We start from the raw sequence: 14,270 nt of genomic DNA on the forward strand, positions 1-14,270 counted from the left end.
TAGGGCTCAGTTGTTTGAGGATCTCATATGTTGAAGTCTCTTGTACTTGGGTGATTATTACTTGACCTAAGTAGCTTTAGAAATCTGTTAGGAGGAACCAGTCAGCCAGTTACAAAAATCAACTAGGGCTCAGTGGGCTTCCAGCTGGCACCAGGTCAGGGATGCAAAAGCACACAGGCAGGCTCTGGAGAACTCTGGCACTGAAAAAAACCAGCAACAGCTCAGCAATGCCAAGGACTTGCTGCCTCCAGCTGGCTAAAGCCACACAGCTCGGCTGCTTGCACATGGGAGAGGTGGGGAGAGCTCCTTGGTGGCTGGAGAGCCCAGCCCAACACACCCAACAAGTCACAGTAGCAGGAAAATGGTTCTGCAGCTCTTCCACATCCTTCCTGGCCTTGGGGTGCCTCAGCTGGGTAGCACAATGGAAATTTCCACTGCCACCAAGCTCCTCCAAGCAGAGCTGTGTGTTGTGGGCATGCCATGCCCTGAGCTGCAAGCCACACTTTGCAGAATAATTATCAAATGTAATTGAAGGATGCAGTTCTTAATTACAAAACATGTAAGGGTTTTCACATCATTCAGTGCCAAAAGCTCTAATGATGCTGTTGAAAGAGGAACAAACACTCTTTAAAGAGGAAGGTGAGTGGGAAATAATAGGGAATGGTAACTTGCCAAGTCCTATCCAGAAGTTGCAAAGACCAATGGCAAAGACTTGAAAAAGCTGTAGATTTTTTTTTTTTTTTTGCTTTTCCTGGAAAAAACAGCTCATATCTTACTATAGCAGGCACAAAAATTGCTATTAAACTACACAGAAGGTGCTATGAAACACTTATTTTTTTTTCTTTAGGAGAATTACAGAATGTACAGAATTGTGGCATGCAAAAAAAAGTGCAAAGCCAAAGAGTCTGTATCAGAGACAGGCTGTAAAGACTGCGACATTCCTTCCATCCACCTTTAGCAACCTTGATGGCTGGGCTTGAATGAACAAATTACAGGAGCTAAAGCAGAGGCCAAGCTGTGTTAGGGGCTCAGCTGTTACTCACATGAACACTTGACAGCCTTTACAAGAAGGGCCAGAGAAGCTGAAGGATATTTATGTGCCAAATGCCACCATTTTTTATCTAGAAAGCATGATCTGGGAATGAAAGTTTAGAGGAATACTGGTTTAGGCACTAGCCCAGCAAGTGTTATGCATGTACACAAAGAGAAGAAGAGTTCAAGGTGTACCTTAAGTTACATAAAATGAACTAGCAGTTCATTTCACTGCAGTTTCATAACCTGCAGTTCGCTGCCTGCTCACTTTTGCAGGGTTGTTCTGCAAAGGCATTTTCCTGGGATTATGCTCTTTAGAAGTTGAGAAAATGGGTGATAAAGCTTCTTGGGGATATTTTTTGTCAGTAGCACAACATCTCATGAAGAGCACTGGAAATAGAAAACCTGCTGTTTCTGCCGAGAGAACTTCTCAGTAGCTGTCTGCGACTTTCAGAGCATACAGCCTTGCCCAGGATTTCATTCTGGCTTAGTGTGAATTGAGAGGTGAGACTTCTAGGCTGCTCCTCAATGCACCATTTTTGAGATCCATTTTCAGCTGTGAGTGCGAGTTACAGCTTCAGATGGCTCAGAAGTGTGAGTGCCGAGTTCTCTTGCATTACTTTTGGGGGAAATGAACAGATTGCAACAGGATTCTGGAAAAAAGGTGCTCTTTAAAATGTATCCTCCTGTCTTGCAGTCTTCCCTCCTATTTCCGAGTCTTCATTCAGGATCCCAACGGGATAGTGATAGCCTAATGCCTATTACTAGCACCTTCTCCAGTCCTGTTTTTGCCTTAAATTTACAGCAGCATAAGTTGAGTGATGCTGCTGAAATTGTTGAGGTTCACAGAAAGTTGAGATGCAAATAGGAGCTTTCAGTTGCTTGAAGTATGACGCTTGGTTGACAGCAGTGAGATTTTTCTGGTTTACCCAAATATCATCCAGAGAATTGAAAATTCACTTCCTCTGAAGCCATACGCTTCTGCATGGTGCTTGGAGTGATGCCCGAGGACAGCCAGTGAGCAGTTTGCCTGTGCAGACTATCCAGCTACTGCAGGTCTGACTGTGGGAAATGTCAGCAAACACGCCCCGGGCATCATTTGCAATATTTGTATTGCACTTGGGCTGCAATCAGCTTGTTCCAGCAGTATTTGTCTCTTTCCAGTCCTAGCTGAAAGGGAAATGCAATAGGAATTAGAGTATTAAAACATAATTAAAAATACAAAATAGAATGTAAAACACACTACTACACCACACCTGTGGATCCAAATAGACAGTGACAGGCGTAATATGTGCCCCCACCAGCACTTAGCAGACTTACTACACCCACTAACCCAACCCCGGATTTCATTTCTGCTGTGGATGCCACCTGACCCCACCCGCAATCTGTTACTCCTGTTTTCTGCTTTCCTCCACAAATCCCATCTGCAGCGTGTTCCCACTTCTGGCAGCACTGAGTGATTTGCCATGCAGGGCAAAATCTGCTTCTCAACACGGAATGAGCGCTGCGGAGGTGCACTGCCTGGCACCGGGATGCATTTCTGAATTTGTCACATGAAAACTGAGGGTTTCATCTCCCTTCAAAATGGCTGGAAAAAAAGAATTGGTTAAAGAACAGGCCCATATGTGCCAAACATGGTGCCTGCCTTTGGGGCCGGGCGTGTGCTCTAGCTGTCACTGAGGCTGTCCAAAAGACACAGATGGTGACATGGTGGTGTGATGGTGCGTGTGGGCAGGATGGCAAGCTTGTGATGCAGCCTGGGAAGTGAGTCCAAAGCCCAGGTGGCAGCAGTCTGAGCACAAGCTGGGAAACATGAACAGTGAAAGGGTAAAAAAAGACGTAACTGTTCCCATTATGCTGGTTTTGTCTGATTGCTTTTTCTTTTTTTTTTCTTTTTCTTTTTTACTGGTATTATTTTGGTTTTATCTATTTTTGCAATGGCATCCTCTTCCTATAAAACTAAAATGATTGATCCCTGATTTTGGTGGGAGTTCTGAGGCTGATTTCAGTACGCTTTTTCATAGTCATCATGTTAATTATGAAAATCTCTGTCCTGAGGTGTTATGTACCCCAGTGGCAGCAGACCTGCTGTGCAATTCAGTGGATTATAATGCAACTCTCTAACATGCTTGAAATAATGAGGTTGCTCTGTTCTCTGAAGTATGATGAAAAATTGAAGCTACTGCAGAGAGCTCAGATTTGATTTAAATTCCTTGCAGAAAAGGTTCCTATTAAAATACCACTGCAAGTTGCTTTGTTTGCATTTGCTTTAACTTCTGTTTCTTGCTGGACAACAAAGAGACCAGAAGATATTTTTTCTTATCTTCTCCCCAGTGCTTGCAAACAGTATGGTAAATTGAGGCCTTGCTCCCTTGTGATACTGTTGGAAGTAAACATCGGATTACATTAGACTAAACACAGAAATTTTGGCTGTGCTGGGAGCAGTGGGAGATCTGTGCTGGGAAGGTCAGTGGCAGTGATCTTCCTCCAAGCATCAAGGCTCCAAGGTCTTAGGTTCATTCGGTCTTAGGTTCATTCATTCTTAGGTTCTTCCAGTCTTAGGTTCTTCCATTCTTAGGATGGCATGAGAAGGTGGAGAGGAGCTTGATCCCTTCCCACTCCTTGCTTATCTGAGTGTGGAAGAGACAATACAAATTTCTTTCACACGAAGGTCATAGCTTCAGTATCTACTATCCATCTCTGCACATTGCAGTGGTTTTAGTAGAATTTCTTTCTGTAGATGATTCATTTGATTTCTTATTTTCTGCCTGGTCATAAAAGCTGATTTGCCAGAAAAACAGCTCTGCATGAGTGATACCTACAGAGAAAATCTATTGAGAGGAAAAAGGTGTCAGATTTAGAGAGTTTTTAGTCCTTGTCCAAACCTAATTTGATCTTACAAAACTTGTGTCTGAGATGACCTATAGTGCTCTTAAAAGAACACATTTGTTACAGCATTTTGACCTTGACAATTAGGTGTGCTGTTAAACATAGGTGCTGTTTCCTATTTGCAGTGTAACCCAGGAGGGCCATTTTTTCCCTTTTGCAGGGCCGAGGAGGGAAAGGCAGCATCTATGTCTGGGCCTCTGGAGACGGGGGCAGCTACGATGACTGCAACTGTGATGGTTACGCATCAAGCATGTGGACAATCTCCATCAATTCTGCTATAAATGATGGACGGACGGCTCTGTATGATGAAAGCTGCTCTTCAACCCTAGCCTCCACATTCAGTAATGGGAGGAAGAGAAATCCGGAGGCTGGTGTGGTGAGTCCAGATATTATTGTGGTGTTGTTGCTGTCTTTTTGCACTCCCACGACCCATTACAGCTCTGCTTTGGAGCTCCAGATGGTCCTTTGTTGAGATGGCTATTTTCTCATTTGCAGTATGTGAGTGTGCCAAAACTGTCAGCTGAAGAGACGTGGAATTAACACTGAGAACAGCAGTTATCTTCCATATCTTAGAGATTCATATATTTAGTGCTTTCCTTTATTGGAAACCAGATTTAGAAGTTCAATTGCCCTCTTTCCAGAGGACAGCTTGATAAAAAGTTTCTGTTTAAAGCTAAATGAAAGGGGTTGACATCTGAAATCATCCTTAATTGTTCTGGCAGAGCAGTCATGAACCAGATTTCTGTTGTACTAGAAGCTGCATAGGGCAGACAGACATTCAGTTGCCTACAGAGGAAATGTGGACGTTCAGATTTCCCTCAGAGATACAGTTGCATACTGAGAGCAGTGTGGAGCACCATACTTAAGTCCTTTATAGGGCCATACTTAGTTGTGGAAAATATGTGATTTATGTTCAGTTCTAGCTGGGATTCTCTTTCACTGTACTGATACTGCCCACCAGCACCTCCAGACTAGCCAGGATGTATTCACAGAGGGGAAAACTGTGGTGTAGTAACTCAAGGTCTGCCCTTGCCAAGAGCTATTATACATTTCCTTAACCCTGCCTCAAGCCTAGAAGACTTTATGTATTGTATGTAGAATTCTAAATGCCTGTGTGCAGTATCAAGTAGAAAAATACTAATTTCTGTCATGGTATCAGCACTGTGCTGTTACCAGTTGAAGTGAGACCTTTGTAATTATCACCACACATTGCACTTCTAAGGTTTTCCTTAGGTCTGCATGGAGGACTGCAGCCAGTCTTGGCATTGGAGTTGTACACACCTTAGAAATCTCAGTGCTGTTAACAGTTCTAGTTTCCAACTCTCATGAGAACCATAAGGAAATTTTAAGGCCTTTGGTTCAACTGTGCTCATAGGAAACAATTGGTATCTGTTATAAGTTTGAGTTTTAAGTGGTAGTGAACATTGTTTTCCTACACTATAACTTATTCTTGCTTTCCTGCCTTCTGTAACTATGTCCCCCAATGTTTTAAAATTCATACACAATTCTAAAGAAGACAGATCGAGCGAAGATATTCACAATTACTTTGAAAAACAAAGTCTCCACTTTCTTTTTTTTTTCTCCACTTATAGAAACTCCACTTTCTATATTTCTATACTTCTGCAACTGCAAGGAAAATTGAATAACTAATTTCATTAATTAAAACTAATATCATTGCAGGCTACAACAGATTTGTATGGCAACTGCACCCTGCGTCACTCAGGAACATCTGCAGCTGCCCCTGAAGCAGCAGGAGTGTTTGCCTTGGCCCTGGAGGCTAAGTATGCTGTTAAGAAATTCCTTGTGAGCTTTGGAAAGGAGTGGGCCTGGGGTTTGCCAGGATGAGCAGCTGATGCGCTGCTGGATACAGTAAAGACATGGCTGGTGACTTACAGATGGAGCTAGGGTCTTGCCAAAGCCATGAACTTGAGATACCTTTTGCTCGACTTGCTCTCTGTGTGTCCTCTATGTCCAGAGTTTTGTCTCCCCAGTACTGTTTGAAGGAGGGGTTACTTCATTTCTGCACATATTTACTGGGGAACACCCAGCTTAAAAAAAAACAAAAGGAACCTATAGTATCAGACAGGAATTCATCCTGTCACACAAAATATTTACAGTGACAGATACTTAGGGCAGAGAGGAACAAGCAGGGATTAAGAGCCATCTTTCACTTCAGCAGTTTTGGCAGTCAGTTGTTTGGGGAGGGAGCAGTCAGCCTATCCCTTTTAACAGCCGCAGGCAGCGTTATCTTCCTAGATGCTGTCCGGCTCTTTTTCAGCTCATCAGTGATTTGGTATCTGCATCAATCAGTGTCAGTCAGTTCCACAGTAATAATACTTTCTTGGCAGTGGTGTGGAATGCTTCTTTTGTTGTTCCTTATCCCATGGCTGGTATTCTGCTTTTCTGCTATATAATTGCTGCATTATGAGAAAGAGCAAATATCCAATGTCTGTTTACCTTCTCCATGCTATTCGTAACATCAGAGGCCTGTAGTGTATCCTGCCTCATTATCTTCTTTTCTAATGATTAGGAGAAGATGCTCAGCTATACAGCTTCAGTTGCTGTAATCGCAGCATGAGCTGAACACTATGTACATAATTTTCTTTGACAGTGTGTAGAAGAATGTACAGCAGAGGAGACAAAATTTATATTGTTATCGGAGCAATGATTATTGTGCTCAGACGATTACTTGGGCCAAGTCTCATTTTTTATGTTTTATGTGTGTCAAATAAACACACCAAGTATCTTAACTTCGGACAATCAATCCTTCTGCTATCAGAATTGTTCAGTGGGACAGCTACGATGTAATAAATTAATATAGCCAAAAAAATAGAAAGATACAATGAATTTTCTGACCACTGCATATTTAACTTGGACTACAACTCTAATCTCTCAGTAATAATAATCATTCCCCTTTATTTGGGCTGCCCATGAAGTGTGTAATAAATCTTGCCAAACTGTTGTGAATAGAAATTAGACTGATTGCTCTTGTCTGCAGCTGGTTCTCAGCCTTTGCTGAGAAGAGAAAGAGAGAGAGAAAAAGAGAGAGAGAGAGAGAGAAAGAAAGAGAGAGAGAAAGAAAAAGAGAGGAGAAAGAGAAAGAAAGATAAATAAATAAATCAAGCAAGCAAGTAAGCTCTGGCAGTATTAAACTTGTGCTTTATTGCACAGAATTTTCCTGGACAAGTAACACTTGCCTTCACAGGAATGGCTAGCAATTTCCCTTGCTGGCTGCTCTTGCCTGCAGTACATCTCTCAGCTCATATATATCTGACATGTCTCTAAAAACAAGGTGAACTGTGAGACGGGACACTCCGTTTTAAGGTATGTAGCAGCTCTTAAAAGTTTTCAGTATGCGTACTGCAAGTGATCTCTGGTTTTCAGCTATCTCACGTCACCTTGAAAAAATTAAAGAAATTGGTTTTTCTGGTGTACATTCAGGATGCTTGTGTGCATTACTTGGAGCACAGAAAGCTGAAAAACTGATCCTTTTGGGCTGATGGTTTGAATCAGCCGTATGATATGTTGAAAGAGTTCATCATAAAACAAATGGAATAGCGTAAGTTATGTAGAATTAGAATGTCAGTTCTACATCTTCCAGAATAATAACTTGTAAGTGCCCTTTCTGTCATCATAATCACTGCAAAGCTGGGAAGACAAGAGCTGATGATGAAAAACGATCACTGAATCTAGACAAATGTTCCTTTCCTGCACCCATCTGTGCTAGCAGATTATTTTATGTAATATCTGTGAGAAAAGACTGCACTGTTTGTTTTTCCTGTTACTCTTCCTCAGCTTGGATCTGACATGGAGAGACATGCAGCATCTGACAGTTCTCACCTCCAAAAGGAACCAGCTTCATGACGAAGTTCATCGGTGGCGTAGGAATGGTGTTGGGCTGGAATTCAACCATTTGTTTGGCTATGGTGTCCTAGATGCAGGAGCAATGGTTAAGATGGCAAAAGACTGGAAGACTGTTCCTGAGAGATTCCACTGTGTTGGGGGATCGATACAGGAACCTGAGTAAGTCTATGTGTTTTATTTCTTCAGGAATTCAAGAGATCATAGGCACGCAAAATCCTTGACAAAGAACTTGATGAGCAGAGAAACATAATGAACACTTTTTATCTAAGAAAGCCTAACATTATCAGTATCATTCCATATACTTCAATAAGTTGACAGTGTTATCTTTCAACTTCTTGTTTGCTACAGAACAGAGAGCATTTTACAGCTGACCTATAGTGTTGTTACTACTGCCAGTAGCGTTAGTAGTAGCATCCATTTCTCCTAAGTGCTTACAGGTATGTTTCCACCAAAGTTTGTGTGAATAAAGAGCTTGTGCATGAGTGGAAATCTGGGAGGCTGGCCCCATAAATTGCACAAATTGCTGCCACATGCTACTTCTCAGCCAAGTCCTGCTGACCTATTTTAGCAGACAGATTTATCTCCAGGAGAAACAGTCATCTATAGGTACCAGATATTCAGTTTGAACATTACAGCGTTTAATTGTGTTAGGTTGATGTTCAATTGCAGGCTAGGTTGTCAAATTATTTTCTGATTACCTTTGCGTGCTAAAGTGAATGAGTCAACAAGTGAATTAATAATACTTGACTACAACAGCTATCATTCAATTTAATTATTGAAAAACTAACTTGATGATGGCCAATTTACATCCTTAAAGTTTGAAAATTGACATTTCAGTGCCATTTTTGAAAGCATCATTATTTTGCTGGAAGAAGAAATTAATCCAGTATGCTGCCCTAGTAGACAGATGTGTTCTGTGTGTATATATATATATAGACACACATATATTTGTATATCTATTTTCCCTATATACTTAGATAGTGGTGACACAGAGGTGTGTACAACATCAGCATTACCCATTAGCAGAGACAGGGCACCTTTAGTACTGATAGTGAAGTCCTCATCCTCTGCAGGAGATACAAGCACTTCTGGCAAAGCATTGGTAGCTGGTATCAGATGATAACAAGTGAGATTGCTTTGAGGGTGATGCTTCCCACACACAAATTTTAAGCAGATAGCAACCATGAGATGATGTCCTTCACCTCTAGCACATTTTTCTTGTGCTGAGGGACACAAAATGCATCTTGAGGGAATCATACCCAAGTGGTGTTCAAGTACTTTAGTGATATAATATTTATGTTATATCAGCTTCTGCAGTAGCACATCCTTGACCCTACTTGACACGGTCTCCCACAGTATTCTCCTAAGGAAACTGGCAGCCCGTGGTGTGGACAGGTTCACTCTTCTCTGGGTGGAGAACTGGCTGGAGGGCCGTGCCCAGAGGGTAGTGGTTAATGGAGTTAAGTCCAGCTGGCGTCCTGTAACGAGTGGTGTCCCCCAAGGGTCAGTTTTGGGGCCCATCTTGTTTAATATCTTTATTGATGACCTAGATGAGGGAATTGAGTGTATGCTCAGTAAGTTTGCAGATGACACAAAGCTGGGAGGATGTGTCAAACGGCCTGAGGGTAGGGAGGCCCTTCAGAGGGATTTGGATAGGCTGAACAGCTGGGCTGAGCTCAATGGGATGAGGTTCAATAAGACCAAGTGCCAGGTCCTGCACTTTGGCCACAATAACCCCATGCAATGCTATAGGCTTGGGGCAGAATGGCTTGAAGAATGTAAAGAGGAAAAGGACCTGGGGGTGTTGGTTGATGCTCGGCTCAACATGAGCCGGCAGTGTGCCCAGGTGGCTAAGAAGGCCAACAGCATCCTGGCCTGTATTAGAAATAGTGTAGCCAGCAGGAGCAGGGAGGTGATCATCCCCCTGTACTCAGCTCTGGTACGGCCGCACCTCGAGTACTGTGTTCAGTTTTGGGCCCCTCACTACAAGAAGGACATTGAGGCCCTGGAGCGTGTTCAGAGAAGGGCAACAAAACTGGTGAGGGGCCTGGAGCACAAGTCTTATGAGGAGCGGCTGAGGGAGCTGGGATTGTTCAGTCTGGAGAAGAGGAGGCTCAGAGGAGACCTTATTGCACTCTACCACTTCCTGAAGGGGGGTTGTGGTGAGGAGGGGGTAGGTCTCTTCTCCCTGATAAGTAATGACAGGACGAGAGGGAATGGCCACAAGTTGCGCCGGGGAAGATTTAGATTAGACCTGAGGAAGCATTTCTTTTCTGAAAGAGTGGTCAGGCACTGGAATGGCCTGCCTAGGGAGGTGGTTGAGGCACCATCCCTAGCGCTGTTCAAGAAGTGTTTAGATGAGGTGCTAAAGGACTTAATTTAGTAGTTGGGTAGAGATAGTGATAGGAGGATGGTTGGACTAGATGATCTTATAGGTCCTTTCCAACCTTATGAACTTATGAACTTATGAACTTATCCTGAAAACTGAAAACAATGCATTTTTTCTCTGTTTAAGGTAAGTGATCTAGGCATGAATATCTTTTTACCCAGCAAGTATTCCCAAGAAATCAGCACGCTAGGAAAATAGAACAGACAGGTCTGAGCTGATATTAGCAATGTTCTGAACAATACTTGGGAAGAGATTTCCTGGAAGTTAGGCTTGAATAAAATTCTTTCACTGTTCTCTCAAGAATGCACTTTTTCAGTAGCAAAGGGATAGACTGGATTTACACTCTCATTTCTTTTGAGCAGAAGGTAGTCCACTTACACAGTGTGGTCAGCACCCCTTGAAAGGGACACGCTTGCTTATTTTACTGCAAAACTGAGGTCCTGAGCAGGACCACAAGTGCTGGGAAGGCACTGCTGCAACCTGCTCCAGTGAGCTGGAACTAGGGTCAATATTTGTTAGGTTCCAAATCACAGCAAGGATACAGACTTAAAGAGTGCTGCACTGAATTTCTGTGCAAGTGGCTCTGGAGTGGTTTGCTGCCGTCTTTTCAGGTGTCTGATACAACCACTACTCATGGCTCTTTAACTCAAAACACACATTATTGTGCAAATACCCAATAATAGCAGTGAGAAGGAGAGGCAGCTATTAAGTAAATGTTAACATTTCTTAAATAGCAATTATGTACTTCTTAATAGTATTCCTCTCTTTGTGTAGATGTACATTTCATAATGATATTAAAACCCTAATTTGAAAATACATTTTTTAAAAAGGGAATGTTTTCTTTCTGGCTGGGTTTGCAGCTATTATTTCCTTACCTTTCCATGTATTAATAAGGAAAACTGTACAGGTTTTTCTGTAGGGCACCAGTATTTCAGAATATCCTTTTAATTTGCTTAATTGTCTTTTGACCTGCAGAAAGATACCACCAAGTAGCAAGCTGGTTCTCACACTTACAACTGATGCTTGTGAGGGGAAGGAGAATTTTGTCCGTTACCTTGAACACGTCCAAGCAGTTATAACTGTCAATTCAACTCGGCGAGGAGACCTCAACATCAACATGACCTCACCGATGGGAACCAAGTCCATCCTACTGAGCCAGCGTCCCAGGGATGATGACTCCAAGGTGGGTTTTGACAAATGGCCTTTCATGACCACACACACATGGGGAGAAGACCCCCGAGGCACCTGGGTTCTAGAGATTGGGTTTGTCGGCAGTATGCTGCAGCGGGGTGTGCTGAAGGAGTGGACACTGATGCTGCATGGAACTCAGAGTGCACCATACATAGAGCAAATAGTAAAAGATTATCAGTCCAAACTGGCTATGTCCAAGAAGGAAGAGTTGGAAGAAGAATTAGATGAAGCAGTGGAGAGAAGCCTGAAGAGTATACTGAGTAAGAACTAGTGCTGTTCTGCATGACAGTGTCTTTCCCAGATCCTTCTATTCACCTTTCTACTATCCAAACCTCTGTTAGACATGTAACAATGATTGTCTCTGTAGCCAAATTATCACTTTCTTGATTTTAAAGTCTTATGTATTGTCAATAATTATTTTAATCATCACCAAAGCAATCTTTTTTTTTAACTCTAAACCACATATATATTGTCCCCCACCAAATATTATGTACAGTTTGTGACTGTAAATGACTTTTCTTTTGTGTCATACAAATAGGTAATACCTGTAAAACATGCTTATGGCTATTCCCTTCACATTTTTGTGGTAAATGTTGTTTGTATTAAAAAAAAAACAACCAAACTAACAAAAAAAAAGAGTGAATTTTAATACTGGCTGTTGATGACAGTGGGAACATTAAAGAAAATTATAGTGACAGAGGGAATCACAAAGAGGTTGGCTGGAGAGGTCTTTGAATGTCTAACAGCTCATTTTGCATCATGGCTTCAGTTACCCCACTGGGTTCAACCTAAATAGCACTAGACCTTATAAGAAGAAATGATCCAGAGGTGAAGAAAAATTATCTAATTCTCAGAAACTGATTATCTTTTCAGAGTTTTCTTCAGTATATACACTTAAACAATATACATGTTAACACTTCAGCCACAAAATGGCTCTGCTACAAGCATGCAGTAGGGAAAGCAAGGCAATGCTAGAGCCAGGTGATAAGGGGAAATGCAGTGCAAACAGAGTCAGGGCATACTAGAAGCACAAATTTCAGGGTTTTTTTTTTTTCTTTTTAATTTTGGCTATTTAAATCCGTTTACCATCTTACAGTGGTAGAGTACATAAGAGAATGATCTGTAGGTTTTCTTGCAATCTATGTGCCAAAGTGCATCTGCCCACCTCAATACTTAATGCTCTATACAACAGCAGCAGAAGGCGCAGCCGTGTCAGCATTTCCAATCTCAGATCCCTGTTTTCTGGGGTTTTCAGCCTGGCTGTCAGTAAATTGCTATGGGAAATATGAAAAATGCAGCTCAAGTCCCCAAATCATTTTAATTCAAATTTTGCTTTTAAAAAATAGAGATCTGTTATTTTTGTGTTATACAAATATATTTAAGGAGAAAAATATGCCTATGTAATTTATGTGTAATGCAACGTTGGCCTTCTTGGGAAAATAAAATGTAGTGCATTTGGGAAGATTTGTCAGTAATTGTTGCTCTTTGGTGTCAGTCCCACCTTCACTTTACACACATAAGTCATTCTCTCCTGCCTTGGGGTCAGCTCTAGCTGTTGCCACATCACACTTCCCTCTGTGTGGACTCCTCAAGGTAACAACCACTAGAAGGTTCTCATACAGGTATGAGAGCCCAAACTGAAACTCTGGGAGACAAAGGGTCTTGATTCTACAAATACTTACGCACGCGCAGTAAAAGCAGTGGACCTACTCAAGCAGGTGCTTAAGATGGCTGCAGGATTCAAGAGCCGCTTAGAGATCCACTGTTTTAGCAGTGACTGGTTTCAGAGTTCTATTACGTATTTTTAATATACAGAGTATTCATCTAAAGTGTTTCACTACGAATTTTCCTGGTTAATCAGGTTGGCAGTGGTATAAACACAGTAAGTAAATATTTATCTAATATAATAAAAATGCAACCCAAAGGTTATATAGTGCATACATTTCAATTAAGAATGTATAATTTCTCGTTACTCCAAGTGAATCTCCACCTTCTATCCTTCCATCAGGCCTGTTCTCTCCTTTCCAAATACAAATGCAAAATAAAGAGCTAAAACCTGAAGAAAGACTTACAGTCTACATGAAGTACATTGTAAACTCCAGCCAAGCATCCTCATGCTGTGCAGAGGCAGTAGGGTCTGGATAACACAGGATAACACAGGTGGCAGAAGGACAAGAACTGGCCCCCATGTGATTTCTATTTTTAAAGCACTCCTAGTTATTAGTTCAGATATATTACAGTGTCAGCTGTGTTTAACCTGCAGATTTAAGAATGAAAGCAAGGGGAAGATGGGCCTGCTTCCAACCATGAGGCTTGGGGACAGGTTTGTTCATGTCTGTTTGGAATTGAAGGGCCCACAGCAGGAGGTGCCCAGGCAAAACACCAAGTTCTCAAAAAGAGCAGCATATGCATATCAGAGGGAAGAATTTACCACATATATATGCATTTATGCATACTCCTGTAAGTCTAAATGCATAGAACACCCCTGCAGTACTGCTCTGTATTACATACAATATGTATACTCAGAGTATGCTACATACATTTGCTTAGAAATATCTAAAGAGTATATATGGTATATAATGTAAAATATACACACACCTCATTACCTTTCCTGTGTATGCGTTCAAAGAAACATAAAACTGGAAGCTATTCCTGGACTTCTGGAATGCAGAATAAGAACAGTCCACATGGAAACCTTAACTGAATGTGTACATTCCTTTCTATTGCATTCATGTAATTTTGCAGTTCTGTTCAATCATTAAATATCCTATATAGCAGCAAAATGCTATGGTTGATCATATTTTCCCAATGTTGGCATAGTATATTAAGTGAAAGATTGCAATAATGAGTGACAAACAGCAATGGTGAGTTTTGATATGGGTACAGCTAAAGCCAGTGTATATAC

The 14,270-nt window shown here is 41.7% G+C and overlaps 1 protein-coding gene across 1 annotated transcript in view; it reads left to right on the forward strand.

Moving 5' to 3' along the window:
* The window catches only part of PCSK2 (proprotein convertase subtilisin/kexin type 2), a 104,552-nt gene extending 92,390 nt beyond the window's left edge, over positions 1-12,162 (forward strand). The window contains exons 9-12 of the mRNA XM_065739540.1: positions 4,082-4,297; positions 5,602-5,702; positions 7,717-7,944; positions 11,150-12,162. Coding sequence (XP_065595612.1) covers positions 4,082-4,297; positions 5,602-5,702; positions 7,717-7,944; positions 11,150-11,636 — 1,032 coding nt within the window. The 3' untranslated portion in view covers positions 11,637-12,162. The remainder of the gene's footprint in view (positions 1-4,081; positions 4,298-5,601; positions 5,703-7,716; positions 7,945-11,149) is intronic.
* Positions 12,163-14,270: the final 2,108 nt, after the last annotated feature.

Source organism: Cyrtonyx montezumae, unplaced genomic scaffold (genome assembly GCF_038088225.1).
Source record: "Cyrtonyx montezumae isolate F1298 unplaced genomic scaffold, pur_monq_1.0 scaffold_24, whole genome shotgun sequence".
Lineage (NCBI taxonomy): Eukaryota > Metazoa > Chordata > Aves > Galliformes > Odontophoridae > Cyrtonyx > Cyrtonyx montezumae.